The sequence below is a fragment of the Staurois parvus genome, unplaced genomic scaffold (genome assembly GCF_062004578.1).
Source record: "Staurois parvus isolate SC_StPar_1 unplaced genomic scaffold, SC_StPar_1.0 ptg000096l, whole genome shotgun sequence".
Taxonomy (NCBI): domain Eukaryota; kingdom Metazoa; phylum Chordata; class Amphibia; order Anura; family Ranidae; genus Staurois; species Staurois parvus.
Genome location: NW_028317892.1, coordinates 11,784,384 through 11,803,931, shown reverse-complemented (window position 1 = coordinate 11,803,931; position 19,548 = coordinate 11,784,384). Strand labels below are relative to the sequence as shown.

Below are 19,548 nucleotides of genomic sequence, written 5' to 3'. Positions count from 1 at the left end.
CTCATAGAATTGGTGCAGGAACTCCCCCTTTCCGATTCCCCCCTTGTCTCCGCCCCCTACCCTCCTATGAGCACCATCCTTTGTTTCCACCACTTACCCTCCTTCCATTACCACCCCTTTTAGTGAATACCGAAACCAAGTATCATGTTGTGGTGTTAAGTAATTTATATGGAACTCGCTAATGATAACATAAAAAGCAGTAAAATAGATCCTCTGGCGAAAACTAGCAGCGGGCAATTTTTGGTGCTTTTAGCTTTTACTTATTTTACCAGTGGCCTGGTAAGCTGATTGGTCATTTTCATGTAATACAAATTGGGACAAGAAAACAAAATCAATGGAATCTAATGGTAGACCCGTCAGATATTAAATAGATCTTGGGGAAACGATTGCTGAACATTCCTTCTAAAAATGATGGGCAGTGATTTGAACCTTGTTTCAAAAATCAAAGCACAATAAATTCAGCTCTGTAATTATTATTAAATCATTAAACATATTTTTGGTTTAATACAAGCAGTGTAATTATTTGGAATTGACTTAGCTTGCATAGCAGAGCTCAGACAGACAGTCAGGTATGCTGCAGTCCAAGGAGCATACGGATAGAAGGAGAAAGAAGAGTGCCAGAGAGTTGAGCTCACCAGTGTATAGTTTTTCTTCTCACTCTACAGTCACAAGGTGGGGGGTCTGTAAGTGAAAGTGAAACTGCAGCAAAGAAAGGTCAGGTCCCCTCCCCTGCAAGAGAGGGATGTGTTGTGGGTCAGAGCTATGTAAAGCTTAGGACTGAATGGACAGACATGCAAAATGTTTTAGCAGGTAAACCAACTCTTACATATTTATTTCACATATGTGATTATATCTGTTCGTCTGGAGTTGAACTTTAGGTTACTGACTGACCTGGAAAAAATATGCAGAAAATGAGCTCCAAGTTTACTCCAAATTTCCAAGAAACTAGCATTTTCAGAAGTGAATAAGCAATGGCAGCTCCCATACTTTTTTGAACTTTTAATTTCAAAGTGCAACTGTCACAAGAAAATTAAAGAGGCTTCCTTTGCTGATCAAATAGATAAGGAAAGCTGACACTTTCCTGGTGCTCAGTTAGAATATGCTCATTCTGGGTTTTTTATTTGAGAGTACTGAATTTAGCCACCAGCATTTTCAGAAGCAGGGCAGTAATGGTAGCCACCATGTCATCACATGTGTTCTTTATGCAGCTCAGAGTGCTATTATCAGTAATAGATCTGTTCCCTTTTTAGCTTTCAATATTGAAATGAAGGCTATTGCCACTTTTCATAGAAGCGTGCGGACCTTTTGGGCCTGGTTCATTAAATTGTCATAGCACTTATGCCAACCTCTCAAGGTAGTGATAATTAAAATGACAGCATTGATTCTTCAAAATATAAGGGATTGTTCACACTGTTGCATTGCACTAGTGCATGTTGCGCTACAAGGCATGCAGCAAGAAGCATTGCTTGCAAGGTGTGTTGATGTGCAAATTTGAAATGAATGGCACCGCATCGGACCATGTGTTGTGATGCATTCCATGATATTGGGAATGGGCCCTTAGTATCCAGAATTTTTCAAAGTAAAAAGGCCTTATTTAACCCCTCGGAGACTTTTTTTTTCGATTTCATTAACTGATACAAAAATGCTTTTCTTTATAATTGAAAAGGCTTATTTTAGGATGTTTAAAATCTCTTTATCTTTCACATGTTTGAAAAGCTACTAATTATATTGGCCACATTGCTTTTGGTATATTATAGGACCACTGGTGGAATTAAAAGAAAATTTTAATTTTTAAATATATTTGAGAATAAAAACAAATTGGGTTCAACCTAAAATCCATGTGGTGGTGCCAAATCTCAGCCAGGATATATAAGGAAATAATATTATATTTCAGGACATTTGTGCTGCGGTAAACAGACCCGCTATTGTTCTCCTGGTTTTGGCTAATTGTCTGTCTGTTTTGCTGATCTATCATGTCTAATACCCTAAGGGGTTGATTTACTAAAACTGGAGAGTGCAAAATCTGGTGCAGCTCTGCATAGAAACCAATCAGCTTCCATTCTTTGTCAAAGTTTAATTGAACAAGCTACCATGCACAGCTGCACCAGATTTTGGTAAATCAACCCCTGTGTCACTGACCAAAAGAAAGCATGCAACAAGTTAAGTCAAGATGAAGTCAGAACACCAGATGTGAATAATTGTTTCATACGCAAGGCTAAAAAAGTATTGAAACCACAGACAACAGGAAACCAGCAGTTTGATAAAGTGGCCAACAGTAGCACCCTATATATTTATTTCCAGTTCAGGTTTCCTTTAATTATTATGTTGTCAAAATGTTATAAATGAGTTGGTGTAACTGTCAAATTAACTGTTATCCTGGCTAATTTACTCTAAAGAAGATAATTAATAGAGCCACACAATTTTAAGCTTGTGAGGAATGAAGCTAGCTTTCATTTGGTCAAACTGGTGGTTTTATTAAACATTATAAGGAAAAGGGTTGTGAAAGATTGCACCTTCTTCTTCGGGGCTGAAAAGAGCAAAACAAAACTAATACAAATACAACAAACATTGCTGAGCACTCATATAGCAAACAAAAAAAAAGAGAAAAAACCCCTAAAGCTTGTCTTATAGTAAATGAAGATGTGAGATGTGACTATAAAAGTCTGGGCAATCAAGTCTAAGTACTATATTGCAATTAAAAACAACAAAATGAAAAAAAAAAGGCATACAAGCCCCTAATTTGAAGGAGCAGCCTACTTGTCCTATCAAGCTTCCAACTCTGATGGACAATGTACAATTCCAGCCTAACCAATAGTTCCAGTGACTTATAGCCTAGTGCTTCCATGTACTCCTAGGAGTTACTAGTCTAGCGCCCAGTGTTAAGATCTATAAGGAACTGACTCCCAGTTTACAGCTTACATCAGTAACTGCAATAATGTATTGGGTATGATACTCAATATAATGATTTACATTTGAGCTCTATTTGATTTACTTATAATTAATCAAATGCTTTTTATGTTCCTCTTTAGTCGGACAGCAGCCTTTCTCAAATAATTCTGTGTTGTGGCCAGGGGCGGACTGACAACTCATGGGGCCCCCGGGCAATAGGGGATCATGAGGCCCCTGTGTCCTTGCCCAAACTCACTGGTACCTATGAAAAAGGTACCAGGGGCATCTCATGGGGCCCCCCTACTGACCCCGGACCCTCGGGCAGTGCCCGAGTTTACAAATGGTCAGTCTGCCCCTGATTGTGGCACCATTTCTTTTGTTCCACTATGTGTAGGCAGAGTATTATTGATCTCACAGGCAGGGCAGTGATGAAAATATGGTATACAATACTCTATACTTTCAAAAGTTAGAGTAAGGGCCAATTAGAACAGAAGAGATAATCAGCAACTACACAATATTGCCAACAGTATTGGGACTCCTGCCTTTACACGCACATGAACTTTAATGGCATCCCAGTCTTTCTCTGTAGAGATCAATATTAAGTTGGCCCACCCTTTGCAGCTATAACAGTTTCAACTTTTCTGGGAAGGCTGTCCACAAGGTTTAGGAGTGTGTCTATGGGAATGTTTGACCATTCTTCCAGAAGCGCATTTGTGAGGTCAGGCACTGATGTCGGACGAGAAGGCCTGGCTCACAGTCTCTACTCTAATTCATCTCAAATGTGTTCTATCGGGTTGAGGTCAGGACTCTGTGCAGGCCAGTCAAGTTCCTGCGCCCCAAACTCACTCATCCATGTCTTTATGAACCTTGCTTTGTGCACTGGTGTGCAGTCATGTTGGAACAGGAAGGGGCCATCCCCAAACTGTTCCCACAATGTTGGGAGCATGAAATAGTCCAAAATGTCTTGGTATGCTGATTCCTTAAGAGTTCTCTTCACTGGAACTAAGGGGCCAAGCCCAACCCCTGAAAAACAACCCAACACAATAATCCTCCCTCCACCAAACTTTACACTTGTCACAAAACAGTCAGGAAAGTACCGTTCTCCTGGCAACCGCCAAACCCAGACATGTCCATCAGATTGCCAGACAGAGAAGTGTGATTCCTCACTCTAGAGAACACGTCTCCACTGCACTAGAGTCCAGTGGCGGCGTGCTTTACACCACTGCATCCGACGATTTGCATTGCACTTGGTGATGTAAGGCTTGGATGCAGCTTCTCGGCCATGGAAACCTATTCCATGAAGCTCTCTACACACTGTTGTGCTAATCTGAAGGCCACACATAGTTTGGAGGTCTTTAGCTATTGGCTGTACAGACAGTTGGTGACCTCTGTGCACTGTGCGCTTCAGCATGCTCTGTCATTTTATGTGGCCTACCATGTTCCCTTAGCTTTGTAAATATTGTGAAAATTCACTTTACAAAGAAGGCTTCCTTACATTCACTAAGCTAAGGGAAAATGCCCTTGCAAAGCAAAAAGTGAACAACCTTTAGTAAAGCAACCGCTATATGACTCATAGGCAGTCATTTGTGCTACAGCTATCAAGAACACACTGCAGTTTCCACCATTTTACACTAGAGGGGGTTCTTGCAAAAGAGAGTATTTTAAACATAGTGACAGTGAAAGCCATAAATATCAAATAAAAATAAAAGAGTGTAAACAATAGCTTCTCCCACAATTTTAAATAAACACAGTATTATGGATAATTCAGATTGCTTAGCTGCATTTGATGCGTAAAATCACCACTTTCACTACACTCCGGTGACTCTTAAACCAATTTCTAGGTTGATTTTCATAGTTTCACTGAATCAAACATCTACTCATACTCTATTTATATAATGTTTGCACAATTCTGCATGATTTTACACTAAACCTAACTGTTATGCGGAACAAATTTTCTGAACAGATTAGAGGGAGAATGTATCCTTTTTATGGGAGTTTAGAAATGTGCTGCTTAATTCTTTAGATACACGTCAACAAACAAAATATCACAATTTAGTATTCCGAGCTATTATCATATAAGCTGGAGACTGGTTCAATCAATATGATTCCTATTTTTACACTTCATCCAGATATGTCTGTGTTACCATTAGCTGTCAAATGTCAGCCCCTGAAACGATATTAAAATCAAACTCTGAAAAAGAATATTAACATTTTCCTAGTAGATTCATTAGAGGTAAACATCTGTTACTATTCATCACTATGTTTTGTTTGTATTCTTTAGAGAGTTATAATTTTGTTATTTAAAAAAATCACATATACAGCTACAAAGCCAATAATGGGGCAGTCACTAAACATTCACTGAAGGTGTATCTTCTGGCATGTGTTTTAATTTAGTGGGGATGATTCACTTGCAATGAATGAATGTAATTTTTCACTTCTTTATGACTATTATGCAATTAATTTTATAGCCTAAATTTTGCATGTTGATTGCTGTTTCTATTTTACTATATTTGTGCAAAAAATATCTGATGTTGTGGTATTGAATGGTTGTCTTACATAGACAGATTGTCGGAATAGCAGAGGGACCCTTGGTTTCAGTATTTATGTTGTTTAGTTGAACTTTTATGAATTCAGATTTGGCAGTATTATTTGGTGAGCTAAATGTTCTGACTCAGTGGGGTTAATTTATAAAATAGTAGAAACTGTTCACTTAGCAAAGTGAGAGTTCACAGATCCTTGTTAATAGGGTCAAGCTGTCTACATTTCAGTAGTTCAATGACAATAGAAAAAAATGCTTTTCTTATTTTTTTGGCTTCCCTTGTACATGCTTTGGTATTCAAAGCAAAAACGGCTTTACCTTATTTAGTAATGGCATCAGAGAGTAGTTATTGTGCTCCGAGTGGGAGGTGGGGTGCTAGTTGGCTGGGTGTCATGCCACTTTTAAGCGGTATTAAACCCAAAACCAAAAAGTCATTATATTGCAGCTGACCAGTTCTTAGATATGATGTCTGCATTAGCTTTCTATTTAGGCCTAATTCATACAGCAGTTAAAACAAAGCATTTATAACCATTTTTTTTAATTTATGGATCTGAATGCAGCTGCATTGTTTACACTGTGTTCAGATCTGTGACACAAAATCCAAAAATCTAAGGACATGCATATGTATTCTGGCAAAAAAAAAAAAAACTACAGAACAATTTTACCTTTTTTAAAATTTGATCTAAAAGCAATTACCATTTATGCAGGAACATTTGTATCATTAAAAGTTTTAAGGTCATGTGGATGTAGCCTTCACCTTTTTTACTTTTATTTTCACCTGGTGATAAGACCATTAATTCTGTTATTTTTCAACTACATTTACTAGGTCAAGCTGTCCAGCAAAAATGTCAGTTAGAGTGCTGAGACAAACCATTTACTGCTGACAGAGGTGCTTACAATGTCTGTTTTTATTTATATATGTGAAACCTTTATTACAAAAAAAACAGTTTGCCGTAACTGCTTAGCCGGAGTTTGGCATAATTAATTATCAAGTCCATCTAAATCTGCTGGTGCATCTAAGGCTACCCTCTCCCCAGATTGACAATGTTACTGTCCAAAGGTGTCATCATTACCCCTCCATCCAGAGCAGAGACACCCAAGAACCCAGTTTAGGGAATGATGAGTTGTTTTGTTTTGGGGTTTAATGCTGCTTTGATAGCTTTAGTACTTTAAATTACTGACCTGGAACAAGCAAGCAGCATTAAGAATCTGAACTCCCAATTTGCATAATTGTTCTGGGCCTCTGTTGCTTATACATTTCTTTGAAACATACAGAAGTTGCACCTGTTAGTAAATGTGAATGGCTGTAATAAGTTCAAAAGGGATGTCATGTTGGATACACTTTCTACTATAATCCCTTCAGTGCCAGGACAAATTCTGCTCACCGAAAAAAACTGGGACACATTTTGTATTGATTTACAGAAAACCCCTGTGTAAGTGTACTTTAAAGGTGGCCATACACATTATACACATTGGGGGGTGATTTATCAAAACTGGAGCAGTCAGAATATGCACATGGCACCTAATCAGCTTCTAACTTCAGTTTGATCAGTTAAAGGATAAGTTCAACTTTTAAAAAAAAAATTGTAAATGCACATCTTTTTGCAGGTAAAAAAAATGTGCATTAATTATTTTTTTTTAATTTACTTAGAGCCTGTAAAGCATTGCACCCCATTCAGCAGATCACTGGTGCCATGCAGGACTCCTGCAGACTTGTCAGTGTATCTATCTGTTTGTACCTCGTATGACACACTGACAGCAAGAGAGAATGAACTACCGCAGTGCTCAACAGCGCCGTGTTAGTTCTTCGAGAACTAGAAGTCAACAGCCACAAAGGCACAAACACTGTGAATGAATGACAGGTGTGGGCATCTTTTTTTAAAGATAAAATAAAATTTTAAAATAGTGACAGCTAGCAGTTGTAGTAGATCCCCCGCTAGCTGTCACTAGATGCAGAGGAGTGGGTGGTGGCTGTGGGAGTGGAACATGTAACATGTTCTCAAAGGTGAATTTCCTTTTACTGCTACAGGGTGGCCCTCCTGTGCAAAATCACGTAAATATATAAGTGATTTTGCACTTCTGCCATAGGGGGGCGCTGGCACACTGCAGGTGGATCGCTTCTGCTGTGAACACTCAAGTCGATCTGTGAATGCCTGTGAATGGATGTCCGCCGGCATCCACCGTGCATTAATCAGGACACAGAACAGAGTTCTGCCTATGTAAACAAGGCAGAGCTCTGTTCTGACAGGGCGGGGGAGAGAAGAATTGTGTCTCCCTGCAAAGCTGGGAACACAATCCTTCACTTCCCCCAGTAAAGGCACCACCTAGTGTACAACAAACACATAGCTAGGCACACAGTTTACCCTTTGATCACCCTAGATGTTTAACCCCTTCACAGCCAGTGTCATTAGTACAGTATCAGTACATATTTTTAGCACCGATCACTGTATTAGTGTCACTGGTTTCCACAACGTGTCATTTAGTGAAAAAAGTGCCCCGATATTGCAGTCCCACTGTAAGTCGCAGATCACCGCCATTACTAGTAAAAAAAAAAACAAAATCCAGTATACCGTACGTCCAATAGTTTGTAGACGCTATAACGTTTGAGCAAACTAATCAATATACACTTATTGAGATTTGTTTTACCAAAAATATGTAGCAGAATACATTTTGGCCTAAAATTATGAATAAATTCGTTTTTTTAAAATATATTATTGGATATGTTTTTAGCAGAAAATAAAAAATTTTGTTTTTTTTTCAAAATTGGCAGACTTTTTTGCTTATAACGCAAAAAATAAAATACACAGAGATGATCAAATACCACCAAAAGAAAGCTCTATTTGTGCGAAAAACATTACATAAATGTAAAAAATCACATTTCTGTACAGCGTTGCATGACTGTGCAATTGTCAATTAAAGTAACGCAGCACCGTATCACAAACAATGGCCTGGTCAGGAAGGGGGGTAAATCTTCCTGAGGTCAAGTGGTTAAAGTTGATCTTCACCCTGTAAAGCAACTTATTTATATATATTTACACACCCCTCCCTCTTTCACAACTAGATTAAAATGTTTGCTTTTTGCATTTCTTACATTTGTTTGTGCTGCAACACAGCCCTGTCTTCCTTCTTACCTATGTGAGAATGACAGTGTGCACCAGATTCTGTGTAGATGTGCCACAGGGCTTTGATATCCACCGAAGACTTGCTGCACATTTGTAGATGTGTGGGGGTTTTCCCAAGCATGTAAAAAGATGAAGCATGTATTAGGTCCTGGATCCTATAGTGTCTGCTCATATGTGGGATGTACTGCAGGTCTCTGCTGGGTCTTGAAGGCCCAGTAGAGCCCTTCAGCATAAAGATGTTGGCTAGAGATGAGCGAATTATTCAAAAATTCGATTCGGCTGATTCGCCGAATTTGCGGGAGAAATTCGATTCGATGCGAATTTATTTGCCACGAATTTAACTTATTTAAAGGGTTTCTAGGCTTCAGAGAGCCTTTATATTAGTGCAGAACACTGTACCTTTAATTTAAATGCCCTTGGAGTCTGCTGGGGAAGAGAAATAATACTGTCAGTCAGTATGACATGCAGATGAGTGCCGTCGATCTTAGAATCACCGCACACTTCACTCATTTGGGCAGTCACGGGGCACGACGAAGAAGAAGAAGAAGAAGAATGAAAAGAAGAATGAAAAGAAGAAGAAGAAGAATGAAAAGAAGAAGAAGAAGAAGAATGAAAAGAAGAATGAAAAGAAGATGAAGAAGAATGAAAAGAAGAAGAAGAAGAATGAAAAGAAGAAGAAGAAGAATGAAAAGAAGAATGAAAAGAAGAAGAAGAAGAATGAAAAGAAGAAGAAGAATGAAAAGAAGAAGAAGAAGAATGAAAAGAAGAATGAGAAGAAGAATGAAAAGAAGAATGAGAAGAATGAAAAGAAGAATGAAAAGAAGAAGAAGAAGAATGAAAAGAAAAAGAAGAAGAATGAAAAGAAGAATGAAAAGAAGAAGAAGAAGAAGAATGAAAAGAAGAATGAGAAGAAGAATGAAAAGAAGAATTAAAAGAAGAATGAGAAGAATGAAAAGAAGAAGAAGAAGAATGAAAAGAAGAAGAAGAAGAATGAAAAGACGAATGCAAAGAAGAAGAAGAAGAATGAAAAGAAGAAGAAGAAGAATGAAAAGAAGAATGAAAAGAAGAAGAAGAAGAATGAAAAGAAGAAGAAGAAGAATGAAAAGAAGAATGAAAAGAAGAAGAATGAAAAGAAGAATGAAAAGAAGAAGAAGAAGAAGAATGAAAAGAAGAATGAAAAGAAGAAGAATGAAAAGAAGAAGAAGAAGAATGAAAAGAAGAATGAAAAGAAGAATGAGAAGAATGAAAAGAAGAATGAGAAGAAGAAGAAGAATGAAAAGAAGAAGAATGAAAAGAAGAATGAAAAGAAGAAGAAGAAGAATGAAAAGAAGAAGAAGAATAATGAAAAGAAGAAGAAGAAGAATGAAAAGAAGAAGAAGAAGAATGAAAAGAAGAATGAGAAGAAGAATGAAAAGAAGAATTAAAAGAAGAATGAGAAGAATGAAAAGAAGAATGAAAAGAAGAAGAATGAAAAGAAGAATGCAAAGAATGAAAAGAAGAATGCAAAGAAGAAGAAGAGAATGAAAAGAAGAAGAAGAAGAATGAAAAGAAGAAGAAGAAGAATGAAAAGAAGAATGAAAAGAAGAAGAAGAAGAATGAAAAGAAGAAGAAGAAGAATGAAAAGAAGAATGAAAAGAAGAAGAAGAAGAATGAAAAGAAGAAGAAGAAGAATGAAAAGAAGAAGAAGAAGAATGAAAAGAAGAAGAAGAATGAAAAGAAGAAGAAGAAGAAGAATGAAAAGAAGAATGAGAAGAAGAATGAAAAGAAGAATTAAAAGAAGAATGAGAAGAATGAAAAGAAGAATGAAAAGAAGAAGAAGAAGAATGAAAAGAAGAATGAAAAGAAGAAGAAGAAGAATGAAAAGAATAATGAAAAGAAGAAGAAGAAGAATGAAAAGAAGAAGAAGAAGAATGAAAAGAAGAATGAAAAGAAGAAGAAGAAGAATGAAAAGAAGAAGAAGAAGAATGAAAAGAAGAATGAAAAGAAGAATGAAAAGAAGAAGAAGAATGAAAAGAAGAAGAATGAAAAGAAGAATGAAAAGAGGAAGAAGAAGAAGAATGAAAATAAGAAGAAGAATGAAAAGAAGAATTCCAGTACAGCAAAAAGTGTATCTGCAGAGAGCTCCGCTATTTCTGACAGTTCTCTGACAGTTCTGACAGTTCATTTACAGCGGTTGAAACATTGTATCTATTTATTTCCGAATAAAAACATCTGTATCCTAAATGGAAACAAATAGATACAATGTTTCAACCGCTGTAAATGAACTGTCAGAACTGTCAGAGAACTGTCAGAAATAGCGGAGCTCTCTGCAGTGACACTTTTGCCGGCTGATCGGGGAAAATTTGATTCGTGCATCCGAAGTTTGCGAAAATTCGGATTCGATGCGAATCGAATTTTTCCTAATATTCGAAACGAATTCCACTTCGCCAAGTTCGATTCGCTCATCTCTAATGTTGGCACTGGAGAGGGGTCTATCATAGGGGACTGATTTTCTACTTTAGGCTTTGAAAATGAAAGATGGAAGCTGATTGGTTGCCATGAACATCTGCTCCAGATTCTGTCTGTCCAGTTTTGATAACCCCCCCTACCTGTACGACCTCTATAAAAAATTCTTTAAGATTGACCAAATCTATGTAATATAAGGTTTAGCTAAACAATTCAAGTAATTAATAATCAATTAGACAGGCCCTTGTACTACGTAGTTGTCGGCAGTTCTGAAGAATATTGTATAATCTGACTGTAACAAGTATGGCCAGTTTAGAGCAGAATTAAACCCTCCTTTCCAGCCAAGTAAGCTGCCATCTTAGCCTCTGCTTGATCTGCAGTTGTCATGGTGCTGCCCATGTGATCAGGTATGACACCAGCCATTCGATGGCGTGACAGAAAAAAGGTTGAGAAACAATGCTTTAGTGTATTGATGTGCCATTAATAAATACGTTGTACTGCAATGCTCTATATTACTGTTTCTCAACTTTTTTTTTAGTCAAGGCACCCTTTAAAATTATGCACAATTTTGAGGCACCCCAGTCTAAAATGTAAAAAACAAAACTAATAGTTAAATAATGCAGCTACATTCACACACATAGGACACCCAACGTTAGCGGTGACTTCTTCTTTCAAACAAATACACCTTTTACATTGGTGCTGACTAGTATTCCAATGTTTCTCCTCTCCCTCAGTTTCTCTCCCTTACTAAGTTACTGTGGCCTTAGTGCTGATGGAGAGGGGCAGGGGAGGGAAAAACAAAGATGCTTTTCAGGCACCCATTGTCCTCCTTATCAACCAATGATATCATGGTTGTTAGAACGCAGGTGGCTAGAAAGTTGTAATGGTGTGCAATGAAAACCTGTGGCTTTCTGTAACTAAAGGGCAGGCTTGATCCACCCACTGGCTTGTATAAAATTTTGGGGCAATTTTCAGAAATTTTGCCAAGGCACCCCTCAAGAAACCTGAAGGCACCTTGGTTGAAAAAGGCTGCCCTAAAGCAATGCACCTGAATTGCAGCAAACTGTAGAATTCCGCATTACAAAAAAAATAGACTAGGTCTGATTTTTGTATATTAATAATGGATGGCACCACTGGACATGTATATATGCGTTTTAATCCATTATGATTCATTGGCAGATTTAAGAAAAAAAAAATTGGCTACTTTAACAGAGCGCATGTGAACACAGGACATAGCAGACATTGATGCACTTGCAATAAATGCACCAAAACGTACCGCCCATGTGTGTATAGGCCCTAACAGATACACCTACAAAATCATGCCAGCAATGGTAGTTTCCATAGTTTATCATTAGGCTTTCTGGTGGTAAAAATTTGAGCTCCATTCAGCTAGCTGCTGCACAAAACATGCTTGAGTGGTCTTATACTGTCTTACCATGGCTACATTGTAAAGATATCACTGTTCAAATTAAACATGAAACTCACTAACGAACTATAGTATATGAACAGAAAAGGTTGAATTACTGTAATACATTCTTTCAAATTCATCTTATTTATATTCAGCTTTTATTACTTTAATTTAAGGATGACGCTAAATGTAACTTTGTATCCTTCACTTCAATGCAGGATCATCCGAACAAAAGTGCAACAGCCCACAAACCAGCAAGTACCACCATCAAACCACAGCATAGGTGAGAAAATATCTTTTTAGTACAGAAAAAAAGATGAATGTCTTAAGAAGTTCTAATTATTCGTACGGATAGATAATTTTACATAAAATACTTCAGCATGCACATACTAATATAACTCCTTTGTCATTCTCCAGGGGCTGAACATGGTAAATTAATTTTATAAATACTGTTAAAAGGTTTTGTATTTTACTGATTATTATGATAAATAGATTTTACCCTGAGACAGAAAATTGAAATCTACACCAAAAACGCTAACGGGGGACCATGGTATGTTGGATAATTAAAGTAATAAATCAAAAAATAGATACTTATTCATAACATTTTATGCATCATTAGCCAGTAAGTAGTTTAAATGCGCTCAGCTCCTCTTTCCATCATCAAGTCCTGCCTGTTCTTTGTGCAGTTACACTCTTGAGTAGAGAGGTGGGAGAAGTTTTTAAACATTTTTTAAAAAATGAACCTGACTTGAAATGTGCTTGTACATAATCTTAATTGATACGCTTTAGGTATGCTGCTTTTACCATATTAACACTCACTTCACAAATTTGAAAAACACAAATTTGAATACAAAGTCTAAGAAAAGCAACAGAGGAAAACTAACTATTTAGTGGCATGCAAAGTATAGGAACAAACTTCCATAACTATTTGGTGAGGCTCCAACAAACCTTAATACAACAGTCTTAGAAATCAATGTTTTTATTTAATACTATATAAAGTATGTAATGTCATAAAGAAAAAAAAAATAGCAAGAACAACTAAAAAAAACAGAATTGGGGATTTTTTACGGTGCTGATACATTCTTTCAGAAGAATTGAAACAAACACATGATTTAAAATTGGTATATTTTTTTACAAGGCTTCGTCATAAAAAAAAGTATTTTAGGGTGACAAAAGTCACCCCAAACTAGCATGGTACAGGTAAAATAAGCAAAAACCATCATTAGTTGCACAATACCCCCAAAACAGCACCACCCAACCTTGCTTTTATCATCATATAATGCGGTCACAGGATCAATGTAGACAATAGTACAAATGTACATATAAATCTCGGTGGGTGCAAAATCTCAGCAACAACACCCCACCTCTCTTATATCATCAAATCTGATCACAATAAAAATGATGAAATATATATGCAAATCTCGGGTAGAGGGGGCAGAGTCCCAGCGCGTTTCACCCTTAGCCTTCTTTAGGGGCTCAGGGGGTGCATTATGAAGATTACCAATAGGAACACCAAAACTGGATGCCAACATAAAGACAGCTTGCAATCCTGGAAAATATGATCAAGGTGACACAAATCATTAGTGATCACTGGGTATCAGGGAATGTAATACGCACAATGAAGGTGAATATGAAGCATAGTGAAAAGTGAGCATAAAAGAGCATAAAAGAGGAACTAAACTCTTCTCAATCACCATTAACTAGGTTTACTGTTTATGCTCCTAGCATTAGTAAATAGATAGGATGGCATATTATATTTACTTATTTTACATTCCTTTAGTTGCTTCTTGGTTTTTGGCCTAGGCCAAAATAATGACATATATCCAAGGAGTCTTCATGGGCTTTTTTTTTTGTCTGGAGGAGGGGAGAAGGGGCTTTCTCAGCTAAGCACTGCCTCCTGCCCGCATGCCTGAGGACAGATGGATTTCAGGAAGTAAATGCTACATGAATCATCTGCCCTTACTTATGATGGCTGCCACTAGAAATGCTAAGGTGTTTTTCCAAATAATTTCTCAAAAATATAAAGCACGGAGACATGGGTGACTATTTTTTGAACATTAAAAAGGAATTAAATAGCGTTTTCACTTTTTGGTGCTCAGCAACAGTTTATTTCTGCTTTAACTTAAAACAGCCAATCAAGTGTAGCAGATCTGGTCCTTTGCAGGTTTGGGCACAGGATAACTTCATTTCTCCTCACTTGACACATTAATAAACCAGAGCCAACATTGTCATTTGTTGACCATATTGAAACTAAAACTTAGTAGGTTTCTCTTGCTGAAGGTTCAACAGATATTAAAGTAAAAAAGGACCTTTGTTTAGTTCCTATTCAGCGAATATTCAGTCTGTAACCACTTCAATACTGGGCAGTTTCACCCCCTTCCTGCCCAGGCCAATTTTTCATTTTCGGCGCTGTCGCACCTTAAATGACAATTGCACAGTCATGCAACACTGTAGCCATATGACATTTTTATCTTTCTTTTGGTGGTATTTAATCATCTTTGGGTTTTTTTAATTTTTGTTAAAGAAACAAAAAAAAATGAAATTTTTCCTAGTGTCTGTTATAAAATCGTGCAAATAAGTAATTTTTCTTCTTCATTGATGTGCACTGATGAGGCTGCAGTAATAGGCACTGATGAGGCTGCACTGATGGACACTGATGAGGCTGCATTGATGAGGCAGCACTGATGGGCACTGATAAAGTGGCACTGATAAGCTGCACTAATGGGCACTGATAAGGCGGCACTGATGGTCACTAATATGCTGCAGTGATGGGCACTGATATGCTGCACTGATAGGAACTGATTGGCACTGATGGGGCTGCACTGATAATCAGGGCACTGATTATCAGTGTAAATGTGTGCTGTCACAGGATTGCCGATTATCAGCTTTTTGTTTCTCACACAGTGACAGTGGTGAGGAAAGGAAAAGCTGATAACTGGCATTTATTTACATGTGATCAGCTGTGATTGGACACAGCTGACCACATGGTAAAGGGCCGCTGTGTCCGGGGGTGCACAGGGGGGCAGAGGTCTGAGAGAACTAGAACTAGAGGTTGGCAAGTGGTTAAAGGATAATTTTACCTTTGGCATATGTTACATATTCCACCCATTTTTAGGGTGATTCATGTAATATGTTCCAGAATCATCACCCTGCACCCCCGATCGCCCCTCCCTGTGACAGCATGTAGGGAATCTTCTCCCTGCAGCCGCTGTCACAATTTAAAAACAATGAACACCTGCACGGCTGCGTCATTCATTCACAGTTTCCTGTGAATGAATTGCCTACAAGTACCACCAGCCTTTGCAGCTGAAGGCTTGTAGTTCTTAATGAACTATGAGGGTGCTGGTGAGCTCTCTGGTAGTGTATTGATTCTTCCTACTGTCAAGTAGCTGCCTGCCCTTGTGAAGTATTGGCAGACAGCTATCCTGAAAGTCTGCTAATTGTGAGTGCAATGTTCTGCAGGCTCCTTACAAAAAAATAACAAACTCACTGTTTTTTACCTGCAAAAAATGTGCATTTATTTTTTTTTTCAAAAGGTGAACTTAACCTTTAAAGTCTAACTGCACGTTTTGTGCAATTACACCTATTCTGTTAATACCCGCAGTCCTCCTGATAGTCTTATACTTACCTTCTTTTAAATCAATGTTAATTAAAATTTTAATTAATTAATTTTAATTAATTTCAGCACCTGTTGGTATGATTCCTTTAAATGCATTCTTTTGCCATTTTAAAATATCTTTGTAAATATGAACCACTTTTAGTACTCTATGTTAATTACACTACTGAAAGGACAAACAGGGAATGCTGAAGTATAAACTGTTACTTTAAACAAATCCGTTTTAAACAGTTTACTAAGGCGGTGGAATGACGGCAAGATTATACAAGTTGGTCCAGATATTCTCTTAACTTTAGTCCTCTTTATAGATGCAAATTGATGATCACACATCATTACAATGCAGTTTTGTCTCGGTAATCCTTCTTAAAAGGGTTTCCCCAAAAGGATGGAGGATTTATACCTTCATCCTATTTAAAATTCTGTGTTGTGCCAAAGACTTATTTGTTGCTCCCTTTGGAGACATACCAGGGTCAGCAATGAGGAGGTTTATACAAAGGGTTCACTGAAGCAATACCTTAGTTAGTTATCCTTCTGACTCAAAGATCTGCACGAAAGGGGAAAATAGAATTTGTTGCTACTTTCTAAATTCCACCTGCTAGCTTTCTATATGATGTTCACTGATGGAAGATGTTTTCTATCTCAGACACCAGCCTGTAGTATATCCATTTGTGCTCGGACTCAGCCACAGGCTCATACTTGTACATTGCTTGAAATGAACTTTTAGCGCGTACAGTTTACAATACTATTCAGTTTATGTGTCTTCCTATCCATGTTCACACTACAACCCTGTTATAAAATATGGAATGAAGCTTGAATAATTTATATTGTGGTGACCCTTAAAGAGCATGTATTGTTTGGCCTGTGGTAGAATAACACAATCCAGAAATGCTTTGTGGGGAAAAGTATTATTATATAAAGATGCTGAATTTTCAGGTGATTAGGATTGGCTCATAAATATTTTATCGCCATCACTGTTATGGTGCAGCTTTGAGATCATATATGTTTCCTTAACCACCACAATACTGGACACTCTCATACCCTTCCTGCCCAGGCCAATTTTCAGCTTTTGCCGTTGCCACATTTCGAATGCCAATTATTCAGTCATCCAACATTGTACCCAAATGAAATTTGTACCATTTTTTGAGACAGATAGAGGTTTCTTTTGATGCTATTTATTCACCAACGGGTTTTTATTTTTTGCTGTATAAACAAAAGAAAAACGAAAATTGTGAAAATAAAATATTTTTATTTGATTCTACTATAAAATTTTGCAAAGAAATAATCTTTTTACATTTAGGACAAAAATGTATTCTGCTACATTTATATGGTAAAAATAACCCAAATTAGTGTATATTATTATGTTGTATGAAAGTTATAGAGTCTACAAACTATGGGATATACAGGTATAGTATATCTGAAAATTGATCAATCCTGATGTACGGCCTATCTCGTTTCTTGAGGCCCTAAAATGTCAGGAGAGTACAAATATCTCCCACATGACACTTTTTTGGAAAGTAGATACCCTAAGGTATTTACTAAGAGGCATACTAATGTTTTTAAAGTTATTATTTTTGGTCATAGTTTTTCATATGACGACCAGGAAGCTCCTGCCCAGCCATCATATTACTATAGGTCGGGTGGCAAATGGTTAAAGAACATATGCACTATAATTAGAAGAAACATACCCTTCCTAGCTGTCCTTAGCTTTTTATTATGTATTTTATATATACTGTATATATATATATATATATATATATATGGTGTATAAATGTATATACTGTATATATACAGGGGTTGGAGAAAAAATGGAAACACTACATGATTTGCAGGTATGAAAGTGACAACATGTTTTGCTTTGAAAGTGGAAGTGATTTAACATTATTTTGCTTCCGCTGTGTGATGAGACACCTAGCTAACAGGTGGGAAGCCTCACTTTCCTCATTCACTGCATGTGCTGCTAGTAATACGGAGTTGTGTCAGAGCTTACTGAGCTTCCCATGAACGCTAAGCTTACTGATCTTTCAGTGAAGACTAAGCGAGTGCCAAAAATTTGCCATCTTTGAAGCTCGGTAAGTTCTCACATGACTCCATATTACTAGCAGCACTAAAAAGTGAATGAGGAAAGTGAGGCTTCCCACCTGTTAGCTAGGTGTCTCATCACACAGCGGAAGCAAAAGAATGTTAGATCACATCCGTGTTCAACACGAAACATGTAGTGACTTTCATACCTGCAAATCATGTAGTGTTTCTATGTTTTTGTCTAACCCCTGGGGTTTAAAATTCGAGTCCAGACCTACTAGCCAGTCTCAAAACTTACTCTCTACCAGTTGCCCTACCCAACCTTGCCCAGGTCCCCCCCAATCTCACCCCCGGCCCGCCCCAAACCCCACCCCTGGTCCGCCCCCAACCATGCCCCCTTAAAGCTTATGAAATTACATTTTTCTTTAGAATAAAGAGTCCAAAATATAAAACTGTACACAGTAATGTATATCCCAGCTCCCCTGTACTCCATTATAGTGATATGACGTGTATACAGTAATGTATATCCCAGCTCCCCTGTACTCCATTATAGTGATATGACGTGTATACAGTAATGTATATCCCAGCTCCCCTGTACTCCATTATAGTGATATGACATGTGTACAGTAATGTATATCCCAGCTCCCCTGTACTCCATTATAGTGATATGACGTGTATACAGTAATGTATATCCCAGCTCCCCTGTACTCCATTATAGTGATATGACATGTATACAGTAATGTATATCCCAGCTCCCCTGTACTCCATTATAGTGATATGACATGTATACAGTATGTATATCCCAGCTCCCCTGTACTCCATTATAGTGATATGACATGTGTACAGTAATGTATATCCCAGCTCCCCTGTACTCCATTATAGTGATAGGACATGTATACAGTATGTATATCCCAGCTCCCCTGTACTCCATTATACCGATATGGCATGTATACAGTAATGTATATCCCAGCTCCCCTGTACTCCATTATAGTGATATGACATGTATACAGTAATGTATATCCCAGCTCCCCTGTACTCCATTATAGTGATATGACATGTATACAGTAATGTATATCCCAGCTCCCCTGTACTCCATTATAGTGATGTGACATGTATACAGTAATGTATATCCCAGCTCCCCTGTACTCCTTTATAGTGATGTGACATGTATACAGTAATGTATATCCCAGCTCCCCTGTACTCCATTATAGTGATATGACGTGTATACAGTAATGTATATCCCAGCTCCCCTGTACTCCATTATAGTGATATGACCTGTATACAGTAATGTATATCCCAGCTGCCCTGTACTCCATTATACTGATATGACCTGTATACAGTAATGTATATCCCAGCTCCCCTGTACTCCATTATACTGATGACATGTATACAGTAATGTATATCCCAGCTCCTCTGTACTCCATTATAGCGATATGGCATGTATACAGTAATGTATATCCCAGCTCCCCTGTACCCCATTATAGTGATATGACATGTATACAGTAATATA

At 37.5% G+C, this 19,548-nt stretch overlaps 1 protein-coding gene across 4 annotated transcripts in view; it reads left to right on the top strand.

Moving 5' to 3' along the window:
• Nucleotides 1–19,548, top strand: part of PAX5 (paired box 5) — a 316,202-nt gene that overhangs the window by 49,500 nt on the left and 247,154 nt on the right. For all 4 annotated transcript variants that reach the window (XM_089670900.1, XM_089670899.1, XM_089670897.1 and 1 more), the window contains exon 4: nucleotides 12,622–12,686. In XM_089670900.1, coding sequence (XP_089527026.1) covers nucleotides 12,622–12,686 — 65 coding nt within the window. The remainder of the gene's footprint in view (nucleotides 1–12,621; nucleotides 12,687–19,548) is intronic.